This window comes from Aptenodytes patagonicus, chromosome 12, assembly GCF_965638725.1.
Source record: "Aptenodytes patagonicus chromosome 12, bAptPat1.pri.cur, whole genome shotgun sequence".
In the NCBI taxonomy this organism is placed as follows: Eukaryota; Metazoa; Chordata; class Aves; order Sphenisciformes; family Spheniscidae; genus Aptenodytes; species Aptenodytes patagonicus.
This window is the reverse complement of record NC_134960.1, coordinates 10,177,654-10,199,480: the sequence shown is the minus strand read 5'-3', so window position 1 is coordinate 10,199,480 and position 21,827 is coordinate 10,177,654. Positions and strand designations below refer to the sequence as shown.

The following is a 21,827-nucleotide window of genomic DNA, read 5'->3' as shown; positions in this document are numbered from 1 at the left end:
TAGGCACACACACACACACACATGTGCGTGTACATATATGCATGGTTACCACCTGAGGGCAGAATTCAGGCTACATTTACGGAGCAAAACACAGGCTCCACTGCACGCAGGTGCTTCAGCCACGATGAAGATGGCAGGCGCGTTGCTGCTGTTTGCTCTAGCCCTTTGCTGCATCCCAGGTGAGTAGCTTTACTGCCTCCTGCTCTGCCTTTCAGTAAGTGCTGGCTGTCTTTAAAACCACAAAAACATCCTCAGACTGGCAAGAGCTTTATTCTACAAGGACTTATTTACTCCTAGAAAGATAGTGTTGAAATGACTTGACATCAAAGACTATCACTTATGGGGTAATATTTTAGCAACAGAACTGAGTGGGTAAGAACAACTGTGGGAACAGCTCTACTCTTAGCGCTAGTTTATGCATAATGAAAGAAGTGACATGTACGTGGTACAACCCGGAGACTCAGACATCCAGTATTTAACCTCTGAAATGTTGCAGAAACACAAATTATTTTACTGAATGAGAGAGAACGTTTCTTGTAGTCATCCTGAACTGAGATGCAATTTGAGAGCCTGAACAGTTGTAGAAGCTTTATAAAAGTTACATCTCACTAAATACTCCTCTTACTTAAGAACTATTGTGGCGTGCAGTTGCCAGCTTTATGACCCTGTTTGCCTCAATAACTTGCTTAGCTTTGAGTACCTGTCCTGCTCCACCCTTTGAACTATGGAAAATGCCTTTCTCTTCTTTCATTTTGTACACCCTTTTCCATCTTGGCTGTAACCCTCATTAAAAAAATTATACTCCAGAATCAATGTTGTAAACATACAATATGGCACAAAATTTTGCCTGAAATTCCTTTTGTCTAAGAAGTAATTTGCTAACAAACAGTGAATTGAAAGTTGCGTATTCAGGGTATGCATTCACAGATTTTTAACTAATAGAAACCATAAATTGCATTTGTATCATAGTTCCTTCTTTTTTTCTTTTTTCCAGATATTGATGCACTGCAGGTAAGGGACAGATCTTTCTATCTTCTATCATTTCTTTCCTTAAAGCAGTTTCTGTATAAATCCTTACTAATCACATTGTGATCGAGCATTTGAAAATCCTGAGTCATCCAGCTGTCTGAACAATATTTGCCACAGATGTTATCGGGTGAAATGGCCATTTTCATCTGATGATAGTTTCAACAAGCAGTGCAGTATTCAGTTTGTGTCCAAGTTATTGTCAAAGTTACTGCAGCAGCATTTACAATGGTTACACAGGCTCTACATTGCTGGCGGCAACGTACCACTGTACTCCTGCCCTGTCCCTGGGCTTTCTCTCAGCATCTGCTTCTGGCCAGTACTGGGGGGAGCTCAGGGTGTGTGTGGGTCTCCTAATGTCACCTTTCTTACATATCTGTTGTTGAGAGCTTTCTTGTGAACATAGATTGCATCTATCTACAGGGCTACTGCAGTAACTACGTGGTACCCAGCAATATCTGTACTATGGAGTACGTCCCACACTGCGGGTCCGATGGTGTAACGTATGGCAATAAATGCTTATTCTGCAATGCATTCCTGTATGTATGAAAATAAATTTCTTCACTAACCAAATGGTGAACTAACTTAGCTTAAACTAACTAATCAGTCTTGGAGACTGGTTGGAGAAGTAAAGTTTTTTTATTTTGTGTTTACCTGTTCTCTTACTAGCAAGCGTCAGTTTTTTATTGGGAGAATTTGCCAGGAATTCCTTTCTTTCATGTATAAAGGGGTAACATTTCATAGAGTTCTTAATTTCCCTCTTAAGTATTTTGCTGAAGAGCTTTCTTCCAGCAAACAAAGTCTATTTCCTACAGACTATTTGTTCTTCCTTTAAATTAAGTCTTTATCTTGTCTTTGAATGTTAGTAATAAAAGGAAATACCTGGAATAGTGTTCAGAAGATTTCTGTTTTGTTTAAGTTCCTCTATGATATATCCTTCACCAGAGGGAGGGACAAATGGTAAGAGCCCAGATGTTCTGTCTCTGAGGTACTGATTTCTTTCTCCGCAGGAGAAGCCGTCGGACTCTTCGCTTGAGATATCTTCAAAAGTGTTAACTTCTCAACAGGCTTCAGCTCAGAAAGAGGAACCCTCCCTGGCAATGTTCCCCATGGCAGATGCTCCCCTAAAGCCTTGTCCTGAACCTTGAAAGCTCCTGATGAATCTTGAAACTTAATTAAAAAAGCCATCAGCATTTAAGTCTTGCTTTAATAATATGTCTCATTCTGTTTTTACCTAAGATGGTGCATGATTACATCACTGCAACAGTCCTGTGGTGCGGGTATTCACAGGCAAATTACAGGGAGAGGGAATACATTGTTCTGATCTACAAAGAAATCAACCCCAACCGCAAAGGCAATGGGTAGATCTTGAGGGCATCTGCCTTCATCCAGCTTTCCAAAAGAAAACCAAGGCTGGAGATGCATCCTGGTGCAATGCTCCAATCGATTTATTCCACTAAGGGCATCTCGGACAGCCACTCTCTGCCTGGGTGATAGGAACTGTCTGCCCCCCTAACCGCTGCTCTCAAATACCTGCTGCGTCACACCTGCATTGCTGTATGGTAGACTTTAGCAGCATGAAGAGGCCCCAAGCAAACCTGAACACACATGTAATTATAGATAGTCCCAAGACTGTTGCAGTTGGGGGTGTTTTGTTGCTGTTCTGCAAAAGCCATGGAGGCACAGAGGGTCTTGCTGGCACCGGGAGCTGCTCATCCCTGTTTCAGTTTCCAGGGTTAGCCCCAATTTCTTATGCCCACAAGAGAAGTGGCGAAGAAGGGCAGTTCCCAGATGCATCTCTTCCCCTTGCAGGCAGGGTTGGAAACACACCTTTAAGTGAGAGAAGCCCTTTTGCAATCCACTCTGCCTCCCAAAGCAATGGGACAGGGTGTTTCCTCTGGGCAGGCGGATACCTGGCTGCCCGTGTTCATGTTTGCAATGTTCATCGGTGCGGGGTATTGCAGAAAACCAGTGGGCAGTCCAGTCCTAACAGACCTGATGTTCAGAGGACTGCTAGCAATCACTACCGCAGCCCGTTTCTGCACCTCACCCACCACTTAGCTGCTGCTTGTAGGTAATTACATCGACTGTCGCTTGTAGAGGATCCTTTGAGATTCTTCGGCCTCTGGAAATCTCGGTTGATGAAAGGAAGGGCTCAGAGTCATAGCGTTAATTTATTATTCATTAACAGCAAAGCGCTGGCAGTGTGGCATGCTGTACAGGCAGAAGTCTCACAGTCAAATAGTTAATGATCTTAAGTGACAATGTGTCACTTTCCAGAGACTGGAGAGAGCAGCTCTCTGAAGGGAGACAATTTATTTCCAGAAGACATGACTCTCTGCAACCATTTAGTGCCAAGTCCCTTCCCGGGGCTGGAATGTCCCTCCTGTGAGAGGGAGGTCTGTGTGTGGGAAGGCATTTCAGTGTTAGATGCAATTTCTTAGGACCAAGCCAAATTGAGGCTCTGGGAGGTAGTGCCAGGGGTGTGTGGCTCAGGGGCTTCAAGCTCCTTCTTGTCCCCCTCCACTGCGCAAGGGAGTCGGGGGTAAGAGAACACCAGCTCCAGCACTTATTTTCTTTCCTGTGGAGCAGCAGAGAGGATGAGGATGGCCCCCAGGAGCCACAATGTCTTGGAGACAAGCGGAGCTCCCGATCGCGCTCAAGATCCCAGTGGTCCTCAGAGGGCATCTTCCAGGGGCCATGTCCGCTAAACAGGAAAATCCAGCAGGCAACTGAGGGAAAACTGTGAGTAGAAATGAACAGGGACAAATCCTCCACCTTGATGCAGGGTTATGCAGTATTACTGAGGAGTGACCGAGGGCAGAGCAGGACCCCAGTGGCACCCCAGACCCCCTGCCCCAGGGGGGCAGCTGCTTAGGATGGAGAGGAAGACAGTCCTCTTTTATGGGCACCTCATTGGAAATAATTTTTTTGTTGCTGCTCAATAAAATCCTGCCACAACAACACAAAATCCTCTCACCATTACTAATCTAACTCTGCCTCCGGGAAATTCAAGGCAGGAAGCATTGTCTGCCTGCCGAGGTGTTTTGTGGTACAGTTCTTTAAGCAGTACTTCAGCACTTTATGTCATTATCTGATGTTTGTGAATTTAGGAAATGCCATTCAATTACCTCACAACCTGATTAACACATTGCATGTAGTTATTTTGTTCTGCTCTATTTTATGTCAATGCTTCTGTTTTAGTGTATTGGTCTACTTGTTGCTGGCCAAAATATACCTCAGGCCAGTCTAGCCCTTTCTGTTAATGCAGTTTCTCCCTGAGGCTTCATTCAGGATAAACAGTATGTTACCACATTCTTTCTCGATGCGGAGAAAAATAAAATGATGTTTTAAAAGAAAATTACTTGGAGACGTCGTTTTTGAGGGCTGGCTGTGTCAGAGCTATTGCAGCGAGGCAGAGCTGAGACTTGCTGAGGGATTGGGATGTGCGGGGCCAGATCCTCAGGTTTTTGCTGTTAGTATGCGGCTCCAGACAGTCAAATTATTCCAGACACCCTTGCCTGTGATATCATCTATGCTTAAACGACTGAGGATATGCAGGCAGCAATCAGATAGCTGAACTGCAAGGGGAAATATTACATGAGTGCGGCTTAGAGCAGGGGCTTTGCTTGCTGCAAATTGAATTCACGTTCTCATAGAAGATGCAGTTCTGCCCCCGTGTGCACAGGTCTGGGAACAGCAACCTGTTTTGTGAGCTCTTGCAGTGTGCCACATCGCTAGTCAATGGCAAAGAAATGCATTTTGCATTTGTCTCTACAGTAGCATAGACTGGAGCACAGTGCCACTTTATTCTTGATTATGGTGTGGTGTGTGACAGCAGGATACGGGAGCAAGGACAATGATACCACCGCTGGAATAGCAACACGTGGTCTTGCATGCACACATCCACCTTTTTTATTTTCCAAAAAAATTAAAAAGTATCGTTTCTCTTTGTAGCCAGATGAAGCCTGTGACAAGTTTTAAACTAAAGCAGGGAAAATAAATGAAGAATTTTTTTAGGTCATGGTAGATTATGGACTTGTTTGAGATAGGGAATCTCAGGAGCAGAGGAAAATATTTCCAGGAAAATATCACTGTTATGGGAAGAAATAATGCTGGGTTAGAAACTGGGTAGATTTTCCAGAGTTATTGGAGATTTACCTTAATATAAGAGGTTCCATCATGTGACTACCAATGTTTATCCCACTCATGTGGCCATAACGACCTTGACAGATTGCCCTCCAAGCACTTGAAATAGCAGGAATAGTTTTATTTAAACTTTTCTGTGGTTCTCATATCTGTAGAAGGGTTAAAATAATCCTATGGCTAAAGTCACTTTACTGAGCCCACCATCATGAGACTCTTGAATATCACAGAGGGGTTTTGGCAGGTGAGTTCATTTTGCCCTTCCCATCTGCAACGTGTAATACATTTCCCGAAGCTCACTCTTCCAAATGCATGGAGACAGTTGTTTTTGACCGCTCCTAATGCCTGTTTTCAACACATCTGCTGCCCCACAATTACTGCTGTCCCATTCCCTCTGTTTCTTATTAATGGAGCTCCTTGTGCAATCCCACGTCACACCTAGCCCAGCAGCTCTCGCTGCCCTGCCCTTGACTGCTGCCAATTGTCTCCCATCCTTTCTCATAGACCCTGTAGCAAGACTCTTCCCTTGCTTCTCTTTTTCTCCCTGCTGCCCTGTGAAGCGGCAGGGATTACTGGAGGAAAAGAACTGCTTTTGGAGCAGTCCTGGCTGGCTACCCTGACCCTCAGAAGCAGCATGTGAATTCGGGGGGGGGATCTCCCCAATGTATCTAATTAATAAAAGGGCAGGTGTTGACCAAACACGAGAATGATGCCACGCCCTAGCAGATACCCTGCCATTCACAACAGCTCCTGAGCAACTGGTGTGATTTCAGCTTGGCAGGAGAGGAAACTGGAGAAGCAGCACAATTTCTGGTAACTGGGGATCTCAGATCTGGAGGTGGATATGGGCTCAGGTCGCAGGGCTGGAGAGGAGGGAGACTGCATTCCTGTAGCCTCACTAACCACTGCCGAGCCAGCACGTGCCATCTCCACAGGTGGCTGGTGCAAGTTCTGAGGAAGCCTTGTTTTCAGGCTTCAGCATTCTTGCCCCTGGAGAATAATCAATATTAATGCTTCTGTGATTACTGCTTCCCTTCCAAATATGCTCACAATCAGTTCAAGGAATCTGAAAGTCAAGTCACTCAGGATGCTAAGAATACAACAGAAACAGCTTTCAAAGGAACCCTTCAACTTCTGATATTTGTGAATGAGATCCAAATAGCATTACTCATTTATTTTTCAGGAAAATTATTTCATTGATATGAACAGGCCAAATCCCGCAAGCTCTATTCTGTGACTACAGTTCCCTTACACTGTCAGCTACACTTTTATGATTTATCTGCCCATGCCAAGACTTGAATGTCTCCCAGGATAGTAAGAAAAACAATTCTGATTTTCTATTTAAAACTCAGGCTGCCTTTAAGCCACCTGTATGAATCAAGCTTCTTCTAAAGCGCAAACATGTTCCATCCCTCGCTTCCTTCTATGACTACCTTAAATCAAAAATGTATGTTTTTATGCTGTATTCCTTATTTGTTTTTCCATATACTTGCGATAGAGTTGAACCACTTAACAGAGCCTAGCACATTATTCTTCACTTATCTTCCTTAAAACAAGACTTTCAGCTGACACTCTAAATTTAATGCCATATAATAGAGGGGGAAGGGGGGAGCCTAAGGACTCACCTTCTGTTTGCAGCTGCTACAAATTTTTCTTGAATGTCTTTGGTATTAATAAGCCCATGTCACCTGCACAGAACACCACTCGCTTGCCATTGAGAGGAAACATTATCCCAGTCCCAATTTAAGGCTACTTATTCTCATCATTCCTTAATCAGACTCATGCCCATTGCCAACAGATGAATAACTCTTGCTCCTACATAGAAATGTCTTTAATAAACTTCTGAAGTTTTAGGTAATGCTTTCCTGTTGTGATGACTGTTTCCTTCCTGTTGGTGAGAAATCCAGTGTACCAGGAAACTACAGGAGAGACTGTGGAGAGATTCATTGAGCCCTCAGCATCTTTAAAGTACACTGATGCCTGCCAAACCCCAGATATCATGTCTGTAAAACCTTAGAGTGTCCCATGCTTCTGTCCCCCCACTCTGGTGTACCATGCAACTCTCCTAGAGCCCAAATACCGTCTAGTGTATGTAATATGGTGTGCACAAGTTCAAAGGCTTTCAACAAATGGGCTTTTTTTACTTTACCAACTTCCAAATGTAATTTCTCAACAGCTACTATTGGGACAGTGCTCTTGTTTGGAAAGTACAGATCACTCATTGTACAGCAGGGCGCCTTTTTTAACAAGCTGGGTGTAGCTCACATTTTTGCTTAATTCTTCTGGTCATCTCTCTAGCAAACAAGTATTCTTCAGAGCTCACGTCAGTAACCAATACAATTTTCTTAGTTTACAGAGGAAGTAATTACTTTATGGGATGACTTCACAAGGTCAGGGAGACGTATATCTATAGTGCGTAGTGAGGAGGCTGAGAACCATCTTCTGAACTCAACAGTGACAGATCTGCAAGTAACAGGCTCTACAACCATCTCTGCTATGAAGACAACAAGAAGCATTGCCCTTCTTGGGTTTGTGCTTCTCAGCTGCCTTTCTGGTAAGTTGTTTTTGTTACAGTCCATGCTAGTACCTTTAGTCCTCCTGAACCTCTGCCTTTATATATACATCTTAAAGGAGAGTTCAGCCTTTTGGAGAAGTGATGATTTAGTAATACATGAGCTCTCTTTTAATGAATTTTATCCTTGTGCAGATAAATACTATAGATCAGTAGGATGCATCTGTCTGATTTAAACTTATGAGACTTTGTGAGGATAATAGTGCTGCAAAAGGAGAAAAGTTTATGTCCTATTTCTTCTTTAGTGAGTCAAAATTTCTGGTTTCACAAATAATTGATTTTTTTAAATCTTAGCATATAACTTCTTGTTTACTTGGAGTAGATAAAACATTTGGGAAAACAATAACTTCTCAGTAATAAGAAAGTGTATTTGGTTACTCTGTTGGGAAATGGATGATTCCAAAGGAATTTTAGTCAAGGACTTTGTACAATTTTTATATTTTATAATCTCTGTTTTTATTGTAGATATTGTTATTGCTCAACGGTGGGTGAGTAGTAGATCTTTTTTGTCATTTAGTCTTGATATCTAAGTCAAGATGAATAATTCATACTCACACTGTAACCCAGGGAAGGCTTGAGGGAGAAAAAAAAAGAGAGTGAGTGAGAAAGGAAGAAGGAAGAGTGCCCCTAAGTATTATACCTCCCCTTTTCCCCAAAATAAGAAAATATCTTTGTCACAGAAAGATAATTTACCATGTTGATGATAAAAAAGACAGCACTTAATAATGTAGAGTGAGAGTAAGCACATCACAGAGTGCCAGCAGAAAATCCATACAACTATTGAATAACTGCCTAAATATCTTCCCTGTCTTGATTCCCCAAGGAATGATTGGTTTTGCCTGCAATTCTTGTCAAAAGTACTGAAAGTCTTAATAGCGAAAAGGTGCTTTTGCGTGCTATAAGAAACACGGTATATTTTGTTCCCTCTCTTCTTCACCATGGAGGAATGATAGAGCAAAATAACCACCAACAATTTTGTTTGAACAGTTTAAATCAGTGAGTTTTAAAATGTTATCTTGTGTATAACATCAGACTTAAGAATGGAAACTTTTGATTTCAATAATTCAGCGTTATCAAAACACTTCCCTTTAGGCTTGTTGAAGCTAAGAAATTCCCAAAGGAAGTTTGGATTTTGACTAAATCATAATTTTGTAACAGAAAAAACCAACTCTATCAGAACATTTATCATAAAGTTTGTTTATTAATATATGGAGCTACCGTGAAGTGGAGAAGTATCTCTATTTTTAGTTTAGAGTGAGAAAGTAAAGAAACACTCTGGCTGTGCAATTTAACATAATACAACAACTTCCATTTCAGTACACTCAGAGTAATTGCAGAAACACCAAGGTGAACGTAAACTCCATTTTCAAGTGGCATCGACATTTCGCAGCAAAAGTTGCTGCTGCATAAGGCATTTTAGGTAAAGATCCTTCATGGTGGCGTTCACAGTGAAAATCCCCAAGGCGACAGGGGATCCCAAAAAACCAGATACCCCAGGGTCACGCTGTACCCACGTGCGGGATTTCACCTGTTTGTGCTCCTCCAATGCCACCACGCTGGGGCTGGAAGCTCCTCTCCCCGTGCAGCTCTGGGGAGATGTCTCTTGCACCATGCTCCATTACACAGGACTGATGCAAAGGGGAGCAGAGATTAAAATGTTGTTCTGTGACTGTTTTCAGCTCGACTGTACTGACTACCTGAGATCAAGCAGTGGTCGTGCGATCCCCTGCACCCTGGAGTACAGGCCTATCTGCGGCACCAACGGGGTTACCTACAGAAACAAGTGCAACTTCTGCAATGCTGTGGCGTAAGTGAAGGGGCTGGGTCATAGGAGGGGTTTCTGGATCAGTAGGTGCTTGTGTTGGTATTTAGCGCGTAACGAGGTAGTTTGACTCGTGAAGCGGCTGCACTGTGCTCATTCATTCTCAACTTGCTTTCTTCCCAAAGGAATGGACTGGACATAAACCTGCGTAATGTTGGAGAATGCTTCCGGGTCCAGGTAAAGCACAGAAATCTGCACTCTTAACTGCTGTTACAATACATTTTACAACACAAATTCACTGAATCACAGCTAAATAATAGAAATGCCTGCACTGTCCTGGTGCATTTGGCCTGGAAATAGGATTTGAGGAAAATAGTTAAAGTATGCCAGGGTCAAAGGGTATTGAACCAAATCCATGACTTGGATATGCAGTCCCCGCTCTGACCTGGGAACACAGCAGTCATCAGGTGCTGAGACCTTCATTTACTGGGAAAAGGGCTGAGCAAGAGATGCTCATCTCTTCTGCGGGAGAGCAGGAGGGTCATGTACTACCAGCACTATTAGTAGCGGTGATTCCTCGGGTGGGAGTACTTTCTGCAGTGTGGCTTGTGACCATCCACTTTCTGTACGCTTGCCTCTGCTACCCTGCTGAACCAGAACAGAGCAGCCAGTGGGAGGGCCAACCTGGAAATATCAGCATGGTCATTTCACTATTTATAATAATATTTATTAGATTTTTCCCCCCCGCCTTCTCCGCACTTCAGGCTGTTCCAGGCAAGCATTTTCTCTGCCTTTGAGTTTGCAGAGTCGCTAGAACAACAGAGCCCTGCACCTGAAAAGTGCTTTTATGCTTTGACATATCATAAACATTAAATAAACATGAAGCACTCATGTAGGAAAATACAGGGAAGAAAAGCTTCAAAACCTGTTGTTGCTCCATTATTAGCAGATCGACTGCAGCGGACACAAGGATGGCAATGCCATCTGCACCGCCCAGTATGACCCTGTTTGCGGCTCTGATGGCAAAACTTACGGAAACCCGTGCAAGTTCTGCAACGCAGTTGTGTAAGTATGGAACTCACCACGTAGCCATGAAACCAGAGGAGCTGGAGCACACACGCATCGGTGGCAGCTGGTGTGGAAGCCCCGGAGCTCCCGTTAGCCCCTTGGTAAATCCATCCCTGCTCTGCGTTCCTCTCCCGACACTCACTCCTCTGTCCCCCCCCCAGGCACTGAAGATCTTAAGCCCGAGTGAGTCTTCTCCTTCCCTTGCAATTAAATCCAGATCCCCAGTTGCAGGCTCATAGTGTTGCTGACTCCCTCCCTGCCAGAGTGATTTAAACTGTGACCATAGGAGGTGTTCAAAATTATGGGGTTTGTCCCAAATCTCTTTCACGTGAGAAAGTGTGTAACCTGGGGAATCAGGAAAGAGGTGAAACATTAGGTGGAGTACTTTATAACTTGGAGATTGTGAAAGCATTGGCTTATTTGGGTGAAGTTAGACTATAAAACTGAGATCCATGCCCGTAATTTTGGTCTCCCTCTTTCTCTTCAGGCGGAGCGGGGGAACTCTGTTCCTCAGACACCGTGGTGAGTGCTGAGCGCTGGAGCTATACGCTTTGCCCTGATTTTTCCCTTACAAATCCTGCAATCAAACACGCTCTTCCCTGCTCCCTCGACTGTTGGTCTCTGCTTTGATTGATCAATAAATTAAACAGCCACTCGCTTTACCATGGACTGGTTTTTGTTTTTTTTCTTTTCAGGGCAGGGGTAATGGTCTTCAGGCTTGTAGGTACTTATCTGTCAGGCAGGAGAAGTTGTGAAATAAACCACAATAAAGAACAAAGCGTAACACCCATCACACACCAGCCCAAGCCCTCACAAGAGTACGTCACTCCATACCAAACCATCAGAAGAGAAACCAAGCTGCTATAAAATACCGCCACTTTCCTAATTTCGGTGTCTTATAGAGTGTGAATGGATTTGTCTTTGTAACAGCACTGAGTCTTGGAGGAACTGGTCCTTTTAGGGGCCCAGGCACGGGGGGATGAGGCTGGGGAAGTGTGAAAGAGAAAGGTGGCCATGGTCAGCCCTACCTGGTCACACCTGGGCAAGGAGCAGGTCTGGCTGTGCGTTATAAAAAGGAGGCTTATGGCAAAGGGAGGAGGCTATCTCATAGGAAAGAAAATTAGGAACTGCTGCTTCCGTGAAGGGTGTGTCCATCGAGACTGTGTTGATCAGCAGAAAATTGCAGCAAGCTAGGCAAGGCTATAATGAGCCTAATGAGAACCCGAGGAGAAATTAGACTGGGCTTGGGCTTTCAGCTTCTTGGAGAAGAGATCTGAAAAGCTGTACTTGGGGTATTTGAGGCAGAGGTAGGACAGGGGATGGTTCAGGAAAAGGTTTTCTAACCCTAGGAAAGAAGGGCCAGAAGTTGTGCTGGTAGCTGCAAGATGCTTTCTATCTTGGGAAAAAAGGCATGAAGATAAAATCTTTGTGGGAGCCTAAAAAGTGCACTGGAGGAGCAATGATATATATGAATGTTCATGATGATATGCCATATTTTTGGGTGAGTCAAGGAGTTAATATGCAAACAGCACAGGCAAAAAGTCCCTGGTGCCATGGCTCACACACTCCCTTCTTCTTCTTTTCTCCACCTCCCATTCTCGTGTTACATAGCAAGAACATCTGCTGCTAAGGCTGATATTTAGGACAAAATCTGTGACTTCCAAGCCTTTTCTTTGTGTCTTGTTTCCTGAAGTAGATAATTTCTTGACCAGGAATTTTGTAGGTGCTTCCCACCAGAAGGGTAAGAGGCTTGTCCTTCCCCTAGTACTAGCTCAGAGCAATGCTCTGTCCTAGGAAGAGGGATGGAACGTCTTATTTTCAGGATTTTTTCTGTTACTACAGACAATATAAATCACATCATGCCTTTGTGCCTGATCTTAAGAAAAGAAAAACTGGGGAGTCATGAGAGTCCTCACTGCTTACCTGCTTGTGTGTGTGTGAAAAATAATTAAGGAACAGTCTAAGTAGTTAGTGGATGTGAACAGAGACCTGTCAGCACAGAACAGAGCTCTGCTATAATTTCTTGTTGGCCAAGAGGTTTACAGAGTGGCCACAGACTAGTGGAGTTTTGGCTATAGCAGGAAATCATCTTCAACAGCAAGATCCTACAGTGAGCCTCCTCTGCAGTGGTAGTTTCTGCCTGTGGAAGCCAGATACTTGCTTAGGAGCTCAGAAGGCTTTGGAAAAAGCCCAAAGAAGAGCTGCTCACCTACAGGGAAAGGGAGGGCAAATGGCAAGTACTGGGTATATGGCTGTATCCTAGATGCCTCATGAGCCTCTGAGCAAGAGCTCTTTAGAAGATGGAAAGGTTTATATCACATAAGACTAAAGACTGGCCCAGCACAGGTAAGTACTCGGCTTGACACCAGCAAGACTCTGCCCAACTACACCCCTTAGACTGCAAAGCAAGGTCCAGGTGCCCTTCTTCTATCCCTGATTTTCAGAGAACTCAGAGGGACAGAAGAATTCCCTCACCTATGCCAGCAACTGGCCTGTTTCAGATGTTATAAAAAAGTGGAAAGGGGTAATAACGATAATCACCTGGTTGGTAATTTAGTCTCTTCCTCTCCTCAGCCCAGAAGGGATTGGTCCCTGCGGTACATTTTCTAAGGCTTTAGCCAGTCAGTTATGCTGCAGCAACTGAAATGTTTGGGTAGATAAAGGGCTGAGGCATTAAGGCTGTGGTTGTGAGCAGTGATGTATGACACTAGAAAACGCAAACAAGTAGTGCTGTGAGTGGCAGAACTAAGCATGATTTTGAACGGCGCTGCGGATGACTGACTTGATAACTAAATTATATGAGAGGCTGCGTCATGAGCTCACCCTTAATAGACATCTGAGAATTCACCTGTCAGTCACAGTTTCTCTGCTGTGTGGATTTTAGGATGTCTAGCAAGCTGCAAACTCTAATGCTTCCCCGAATGCAGGGCATTCATAACATTGCTCTCCTGCAGAAACTCTCTCCCTTGCTGGCTGAGGACGTTAGTAGCATCTTTCCGCTGTTGTTAGAAAAATGTATAAAAATGTATTTATTATTTTTAATTTTTTTCACCCCTACGTCAAATTTGGTTGGAACTAGTTGCAGATTCAAAATTTACTGGGGCGACTAATAAACAGGTATATCTATATACATTGCTCTCCTAAGCCTTGTCTCTTTAGGAATGCATACTAAAATTTTAAGCTTATTCTTATCTGAACAGATATTTTGCAAATGGTGCAGCTGAACACAAATCCTTGCACAGACTCAGCTGGAAATAGAGCTCAAGTCTCCCAATTCCCCATCAAATTCCCTTCATTGCCACTTGCTGTGGGAGCGGAGCCCTAACATATGTTTGTGAATGTGAAAAACTGGAAAATGTTGACAGCTAGAGTTTAAAAAGTTCAAGGAGGAGTCAGCAGTTCTATCTGGGACTGTGCACACAGCTATGAGAGCATGTCACATCAGAGCGCTTCTCCACCCAAACCCAACAAATTTAGAACTATCCTCAAAAATAGCCAGGGAACAACGTATAATTGGTTTCACAGACAACACATTCTCATGCTGTGATTTATTTCGTAACGTCTAGTGAGTGTCATCATGCCGCACTCAAAGGCTCGGAGCTGGCATCCAGCGAGGGCCCAGAGAATGAAAATTACCAGCTTCCCCGATGAATCACCGCTTTGAAAATTCACCCTTGTGAGAATCCTGTGACTATTTAGAAAGAAAAAAAAAAAAAAAGATATTACAAGCCCGAGTCTATCACTCATATAATTAGCCCTTTCTAGGTTTGATGTGGACAGGGCAGCATTCCTAAAGCACCATAAACATGGCCAGGACCAATAATGGCTTTAGAAACGAAGTGGAGAAGTTCTCACAATTAAGGTGGGGAATGAGGACAGCTACGGATGGGCGCATAAATACACAGAAAGGCAGGTCTGTGTGCGCACTGTGGGCTCCGGTGCTGAGACGACACCTCCCGCACAGATCGCTTGGCTTGGACTAGAACTACCTGCAGCATGAGGGCAACAGGTGCCTTAGTGCTTCTCAGCCTGCTGCTGCTCTCTTTCGTCTCAGGTAAGTGATCTTTTCTCTAGCCTAGAAAAAAAACCCCAAAACCTTTCCTGACAACAGCAAACTTCAGAGAGCCTTGATCGCTGGATGACAGGCTTGAAGATAAAGCTGAGCAAGTCGAAAATGTCTGCAGGACTTGCTCACTCGTATGACATATTTCCACTCCTCATGTGCCTCCGCAGTGAATAATGCAGCGGAGGTGTCACTGGGAGACAGAGTGAGCAAATTCTAAGCGGCTCTTTCAGCAAATGTACCAAAGTGTATAGAGTGTAATTATGAATTTTTGGTACAAATGTTTGCTGGAGAGTTTTGCTGAACCAGTTAAAGAAACTCACTCATGTCAGGGTCATCAGCTCTTGTTTTGGTCCTAAGCATCTTGGTATTTGGTGTTTTCCTTGGAGATGTGGAAACGTAATTAGATGAAAGTTTCAGCTTTCATTTATGTTGCAAAGAAAAGCTTGAAAATTAAATTCAAATGTCCTCAAGGAGTCAGAACAGAGAGGGCAAATTAAAAGGATCCAGCATTTATTTATCTGGAGATTTACACATCTCTCTGATGATCTGGGGAAGCTGAGTGATGATTTTTGAACATATAGGTCACATCAGCGTTATCAGTTGCTTGCATCCAGCAGACCCAGCTCTGGAAGGTTTGTGGTGACAGTTATTGAAGAATGTGCAGAACAAGAATTATTTATACTTGTTTTTCTGTGAATAATTTGAATAAAGAATTCACTTGAGAAAACTGCAAGCTGTGCATGGCAAAAAGAGGTGAATTACTTTGTACACATTATTCATTATGAAATATTCATCTGTCTCTAATTGAGTCTTAATTGGGACTGGATTCCATCAGAGTGCTGAAGCTTCCTTCCAAGGCCAGGCAGAATAGCAGCAAACACTGTGATCTCCTATAAAATAAACAAATGTCAAGAGACATCATCACAAAGTCTTGTGTAGCCACATGTAATATTTATAAAAACTATCTAATAAGCTATTCTGTAAATAATATGCAGATAGCCATAACAGTGACTTTACAATTAAGGCAGCCTAGCCTAACCTGAGGACATGATAAATACACCAGCGCCAAGGATAAAACACTGAAGGGCAACACAACTGGCAGAAGAAGTAGGGTGGGTTGATGGATGATGGTCTAGCTGACTGAGGGTTGGGTGGGATTTCCAATGGGTGGGGACCCAAGTCTAGGACAAAGTCCTCCCATCTCCCGCCCCAGCTTCCCTCCTGCTCAGAGCCACCTGAGCAGCATCACAGCTGGCAGTGACCCCACCGACCCAGCAGGTACAGCCTGGCATCCGAACCTCTGCCGCCCCACTGCCGTGCGAGATACCGGGTATTTGTCCCACAGTGTTGTGACCCAGATTCTGCAAATCTGCATTCAGTCCACTCTTGAGTGTCAGGCTCCCCCTTAGAGACATCGCAGGGTCGCCCTGTCCCGCAGCTATGACTCAACCTACGCGCCCGACTGCAGTCTTTGCAGTGAAGAATTACAAAGAGGATGGACTGATTACCTTCAAGCCCAGAGCCTGTGGTTACAGTGGGTATTTTTGCACTCTTACTGACCGGCACTGCCTGTTCTGCTCTGTAGCACCCCATGATGTCTCTTTGTATCTCTCCCGGGATGAAGTTCTTCTGGGAAAGTCTCTGGGCTGTGCCATGCTAAGGATGGCCGTAAAGCTGACCACGGGGTCTCCTTCTCCACAGTACACTCCTGTTAGAAGTACCAGCCATTTTTGCTGCTCAGAGGTGCGGGAGCCTAAAAGCCTTAAAAGTCAATACAGCTTTAAAACTCTGTTGAGTGCGGCTCCAGATCCGATATGGCAGCTCGCTTCCCCGGGAGTGGCTGCCTTCCAGGAGATTGGGTTATGTGTCTGAGGTGCAGTTAGCAGCTGAATGACTGATTACATGGTATTTTATAACATTTTTCAAAAAAGCAAAATACTGAAAAGCAATTCAAATAATGTACTTCCTGCCCCCTCCTCCGCCACACAGGATGACGGAGTAGGAAAAACCTGGTGTACGTTTCACTGTGGTTTGCATAAAGGGTTTGTGACTTTAGTTGATCCTCTGTCAGAAAATAATGCTGACGTGTAAAATCTGTTTGGTTTTTTGTTGTTTTTTTATTCCAGATGTGGCAGGTCAAGACATTGAAGAGGTTAGTGCAGCTGTTTCTGCTTACTGAATCTGCATTTTCTAGAGGAATGGTTTTGTAACCAAGGTCTTGGTGCGTGGTAAACAATTTTTAATGTCTGCTGGGAGCAGGTGGGTCCTTCCAAGATGTCCCAACACTTTGGGGAGTTCTCCATTGTACAGGGGATCTAATGTGTGGCCACATTAGCAAGTAGACCAGGGAAATGGACGGTTTGTTTAGCAAATGCTTCCCATGGTTAGGTCTAGGGTGCTTGCACAGGGTTTTGTTTGTACGCAGCACCACTTTTGTCCACTTTGCTCCGCGTCCAATCTTCTCATGAAACAAATGGACTATTGAGAGTGTTCTATTCCCCCAAACAAGGTCCATCACTGGGACTTGTCCAGAGACAAAATACCTGTACATTTCCTGGACACCATTTTTAATTCCCCATAGACTATGGTTTTCTTCTCCTTCTGCTGGGAAGGCAGAAAACTCAGCAAGCACCAAGCTGAGTGCACAGTTCCACAAGATGCATGAAGCTATGCAGCAGTGAGCTAACTTGGCGCCAAATGCCTGAAAGAGCATCAGTGCTGACCCTTCTCCTACACGCCTAGGCGAATCCACCCGTGTCTTCGGGAGATCAAGACTTCTCCCAGGGGACTACAGTTTCCCTCCTCAAACATGGGGCAAAAATTCCCCTGGAAACACTGCTTCTGCTCATTTCCGACAGGGCTTTTTCTTTCAGTAAATAGGCAGTGTCATCACTGCCGCTTTAGCCCTCTTGTCAAAAAAAGCATTATATTAGTGACCTTGTATCCAATTTGGAAAGAAGAAAGAGTATGGGAGTCCTGAAAGGTTTGTTTTTTTTTTTTTATTCCTTTTTCAGATTTGTAAAGAGTTTGTAAACAGAAGCGTGTACTGCACGAGGGAGTCCAACCCTCACTGCGGCACGGATGGCATCACGTACGGAAACAAGTGTGCCTTCTGCAAGGCAGTGCTGTAAGTGAAAGTACAGGGCATTGAAATAACAGAGGGAGTTGGCTCCATTTCCACGTATCTAATGATGTTCTTCATGGAGGGGAGGCCCTGCATCCAGGCTGCTCCTCTTGTCCTCTTCAGGACCAGCCCCTGAATTGTGCCAGGTGGAATATTTCCTCCTTGGAACGGAGCTGTGTGAATGCAAGTTAATTTTAATTCATTTCTAGGCTTTGCATGCTGCTGGTTGCCATGCCAAGAGGCAGCACTGGGCCTGGGAGGCTATTGCATACTGCCTGTACCTTCTGCACGCACTAAATCGATGCACATTTCCCACTATATGCCACAGGCTGCAACTCTCACTGCCCACACTTCTGGATACTGAGAAGTGTCTGGAGGAATGTGGGAGCTAAGCTGTGCCAAATTATTCCTGAAAAGTCTGAATGGACTTTGTGGAACAAGACACAAAATCTCAGAGGAAGAACCTGAGTTTCTCCTTTTCCTGAGCTCTGTCACCTTTTAAAGGAGATGCAACAGGAGCCAGCACCCCTGGACTGAATGGGCTTGCAAACCATTGGTTTTTCCTTAGCAGTCCTTAACATTTCGTGCCCACTCAAGGCTGCTTTACCCTAGGGGAAATCAGAGAAGAGCCAGGAGAGGAGAAAACGGTTTGATGTTCCCTGTGAGGCACCAGGGTACACTAGCATGAATCAGGCAAATGGTCCTGTTCGGACAGATGAGCTCCTTGTCCCACACTGCTGTGTCTGTCATACACTGCTTTGTCTAAGTCTGTCTTGCTCCTTTTACAGGAGAAGTGGAGGGAAAATAAGATTGAAGCACCTGGGGAAATGCTGAGTCCTCACTGTGACCAAGCAGCAACAGCTGAACCCCTGTCAGCAATGGCCGCAGACGCCTGTGCACGGACATGGGAGCAGCTTGCCCTCATCTCCGTCGTCTCTGCTCAATAAAATAAAACTCAGCATGATTCTTTGGCTGGATTCCTTTTTCCATAATACCCAGAAAAGCACTTTGACACAGCCGTGCTAGAGCTTAATGCGTGGCTTTGCTACACTGTGCTATTACATCACCCTCCTCCTGGGAAGCAAGGCCCTCCCTGTGCTGGAGCGGCGATTCCCACGGCTCCCGTGGGCTGTGTCCTCCGGTCCCCAGCAGCCGTAGCTCTTCTTTCCCTGTCCTGCCTGAAAAATTGGCACACGCCTGCCGGGCAGCCAAGCAGCACAACCACTCGTGGGCTCCTGCCCAATTCTCCCCATCCCAGGAGGTGGGTGACAGCGGGCGCCTTTATTCTTTACCCAGCCTCCATAGACATGTTCCTTCCTCTCTCGGAGGTTATTGTGGGAGGGTGACAGGAGATCTGGTGAACAGCGTGACTGCATATGCCTCATCTCCTTTGGAAACCAGAGACAAACAAGCTGAGGCTAGGGAATATTGCTCCATTTAAGCCTGCAACAAGAAGATGGCAGGTGGAGGCTGGTTTTAGGCAGAAGCTGCGAGGCTCTTCTTTCCAAATCAGTCTCTTTCTTCTTCGTTCTAAGAGAACGCTTTGTCTTGAAAACTGTGAACTCACCAGCATTAGTTTCCTGCTGCCAAGCGGCTTCTCATGCTAATAAAATTATATTTAGAAGAGCACCAGATTGTCTAAAGTGTCAATAATTAAAAAAAAATATTCCCTGGAGGAGAAGAGCTGTGGGCTTCCTCTCCCCACCTCTAGGATAAAGTCTCCCTGAATCATACACAGACCTTGATTTTATAGGCACAAGGATTTGTATTTATTTACAATTTTTAATGCACATAGATGTTATTCCTTTCTTTTCACAGTTCTGCCTTCTCTCTTCTTGATGCTGGCTGGAATATCCTTCTTTGTGCAAACATTAGAAAATGAATTCTATAGTCTCTCCCCATTCACTGTGCAAAATTCACACAGGGAAATACTTGTGGCATCCCCTTGTTAAAACATTGGCAGCAGATCAATGGGACACCAGCACCTTCATGTTAAACACTTAACTTTCAAAGGGAGCTTTAGATTTTATCGTGAGCCTCAGGGGTCAACATATTTTGCAAGCACCTAAATGCTGAGCATCTAAACCTCTGGACCTTGTTTGGACAGAGCTTGAGTGTTTGCCTATCATGCCACAATCCACGCTTTGAACTCAATTGGGGCGCAATGCCTAAACAGAGAGGACTTAGCAATGTGCTCAGCACACCTAAAGCTGGTTTCTCTTCTGATAATTCACATTTGCCATGCCAGTTCGGGCAAACCCTTTGTCATTTGGTAACTTTACAGGCAGCGTGCAGGCGGCAGGCAGCCAGCGGTTGAACCGCGCAGGCAAAATTCTGCGTTGGCTGGTTTGGAGCTTCTTTCGGACCAGCTGTCTTTGATCCTGATATTTTTCCCATCCCAATTTACTGGATTCTTGCAAAATCTACCACCTCTTCTTGGAAGCAGACTAACACTCTCTGTCCCAGGTTGTACAGCCCAGGAAAGTGCACTTGTTTGGTTTGAAATTCAGATGTTACATTAGTAAACTCAACAGCAAGGCATCCAGAACATGGATAAGATTGAGGGGAGCAAGAAGCACGTCCTACACAAAGACAAGTGGTCACAAAGGACATGTCGGGAAAGTGGGAGGACCCGCCTCATCAATCCTCCTGCTTGGAGCAGGATGACCTCCGCACGTCCTCTCCTACCCAAGTTATCCTGCCATGATTCAATTACATTGTGTGGATCTGGACCAGCACCATATTCAGAGCACAGGAGCAAAAAGACCCCATTTTTAAGATGAAAAGCAACATTTTAATGAGAGGGCCATCTTTACACCTGAGATGGTGCTCAGTGACTCCAAAAATCTCACAGCATATTCCAGTATCTAATCCTTTCTAATCTGGAGGCTGAGATAACAAGGACAGATCACAAGAGAACAGAAACTTTCAGTGCAAATAGCAAATAAAAACACCTCTGTACCTCTAGAGACCCAGCTACCACCTCCTCCACCTGTGCCGGGGGAGTGGAGAATGGGAGTCATCTCTTTTGAGGAGATGATTTCCCCCAGTCGGGGAAACTTCCCAAAACTTCCTCCCCAGGAAAGACCAAGACAGGCAGCGCTATACCAAGTGAACGGCTTCTGTTGCGGTCCATCCTTCCGGCTGAGCGGGCATATTGCCCCGGTTGACCAAGACGGCAGTGATGCTTTGCTGGTGCCGGATCTGTTCGCTCTTGGTTTCAGAGCGCTGTGCTTGCCTTCGCAGCAGGGCTGGTGGATGGACGCCAGGGACACGGTAGGAGTGTGGCAATGGCCACAGCCTGTCCAGACTGAGCTCCCGTCTGTGCCTGGCTGCCTTCCCACACGTGTACCAAACCAGAAACCAAACCTTCAGCCATTACTTTTCCTTTGATTTCCTTCCTCCACCTTTCAAGATGTGTTGGGTTTTGGGGATTTTTTTTTGACAGCCTTGAAAGGTGAGTGAGTCATGATATATTTGAGATCTCTCTTCTATTAGATAACATGAGCACCTTCACAGCTTTTTCTCTCCCTGGGGAGGAAGGGTCCTTAGCTACAGGGCAGAGGCTGGGGTGGGAGCTGCCCCAGCATGTCGGCCGCTGCCAAGACCTGCCCCTTGCAGCAGAATGAGGGCCCTGTGCTCCCTGTGTCTCACTCAGTCCCCCCTCGGCAGTTAAAATAATGGAAGAATTAAATTTGTGCATGGTTGCTCTTACTGAAAGGAAGACATTGCTCACAGCTGAGCACCCTCCCGTGAGCAGGCTATGCACACGGCAGAGGGGAAGGATGTATTTCCATCTCACAGCTTCACTCCGCTGGTGATGCAGCTGATACATTATTGTGTCCAGGCTCTTGGCCCATTTAATGTGCTCCACCGCTTCCTCCTCCTCCCCAGCACAGGCACGTGTCACTGTCCCAACTCAGTTGAACCCTTTGTCCCACTTTTTTCCCTTGACATTCACAGCATTTGACAAGGCTTTTCTAGCTGCCATGGGACGACCCTAGGGTGGTGGTGCTGACTGCAGGGTTCCCACAGCCCGGCTGGGGAGGAAGCTCTGGGCTTG

General features: G+C 45.0%; 3 protein-coding genes across 3 annotated transcripts; all 3 read left to right on the top strand.

Moving 5' to 3' along the window:
- The first annotated feature begins 124 nt into the window (after nucleotides 1-124).
- LOC143166216 (ovomucoid-like) lies at nucleotides 125-2,082 on the top strand. Its single transcript, XM_076350428.1, has 4 exons — nucleotides 125-179; nucleotides 995-1,011; nucleotides 1,450-1,565; nucleotides 2,037-2,082. The coding sequence occupies exons 1-4, from the start codon at nucleotides 125-127 to the stop codon at nucleotides 2,080-2,082; spliced, it is 234 nt and encodes a 77-aa protein (XP_076206543.1).
- Nucleotides 2,083-5,956: 3,874 nt separating this feature from the next.
- On the top strand, nucleotides 5,957-11,236 carry LOC143165888 (double-headed protease inhibitor, submandibular gland-like). The gene is made up of 7 exons (XM_076349718.1): nucleotides 5,957-5,985; nucleotides 7,522-7,726; nucleotides 8,210-8,232; nucleotides 9,424-9,551; nucleotides 9,692-9,743; nucleotides 10,453-10,571; nucleotides 11,062-11,236. Exons 2-7 carry the CDS (start codon nucleotides 7,669-7,671, stop codon nucleotides 11,105-11,107), a joined length of 426 nt encoding a protein of 141 aa, XP_076205833.1. The 5' UTR covers nucleotides 5,957-5,985; nucleotides 7,522-7,668; the 3' UTR covers nucleotides 11,108-11,236.
- Nucleotides 11,237-14,475: 3,239 nt separating this feature from the next.
- Nucleotides 14,476-18,733, top strand: LOC143165990 (serine protease inhibitor Kazal-type 6-like). Its single transcript, XM_076349934.1, has 4 exons — nucleotides 14,476-14,628; nucleotides 16,767-16,792; nucleotides 17,655-17,767; nucleotides 18,553-18,733. The coding sequence occupies exons 1-4, from the start codon at nucleotides 14,571-14,573 to the stop codon at nucleotides 18,596-18,598; spliced, it is 243 nt and encodes an 80-aa protein (XP_076206049.1). The 5' UTR covers nucleotides 14,476-14,570; the 3' UTR covers nucleotides 18,599-18,733.
- The last annotated feature ends 3,094 nt before the right edge of the window (nucleotides 18,734-21,827 follow it).

Excerpts from the sequence above, each read along its gene's own strand:
- LOC143165990 (XM_076349934.1), top strand. The coding sequence starts at position 14,571 with ATGAGGGCAACAGGTGCCTTAGTGCTTCTCAGCCTGCTGCTGCTCTCT. Across the intron at positions 14,629-16,766 it reads GCTGCTCTCTTTCGTCTCAG|ATGTGGCAGGTCAAGACATT; the intron begins GTAAGTGATCTT and ends TTTTTATTCCAG. Across the intron at positions 16,793-17,654 it reads CAGGTCAAGACATTGAAGAG|ATTTGTAAAGAGTTTGTAAA; the intron begins GTTAGTGCAGCT and ends TTCCTTTTTCAG.
- LOC143166216 (XM_076350428.1), top strand. The coding sequence starts at position 125 with ATGAAGATGGCAGGCGCGTTGCTGCTGTTTGCTCTAGCCCTTTGCTGC. Across the intron at positions 1,566-2,036 it reads TTATTCTGCAATGCATTCCT|GAGAAGCCGTCGGACTCTTC; the intron begins GTATGTATGAAA and ends CTTTCTCCGCAG.
- LOC143165888 (XM_076349718.1), top strand. The coding sequence starts at position 7,669 with ATGAAGACAACAAGAAGCATTGCCCTTCTTGGGTTTGTGCTTCTCAGC. Across the intron at positions 7,727-8,209 it reads GCTTCTCAGCTGCCTTTCTG|ATATTGTTATTGCTCAACGG; the intron begins GTAAGTTGTTTT and ends TTTTTATTGTAG. Across the intron at positions 9,552-9,691 it reads AACTTCTGCAATGCTGTGGC|GAATGGACTGGACATAAACC; the intron begins GTAAGTGAAGGG and ends TTCTTCCCAAAG.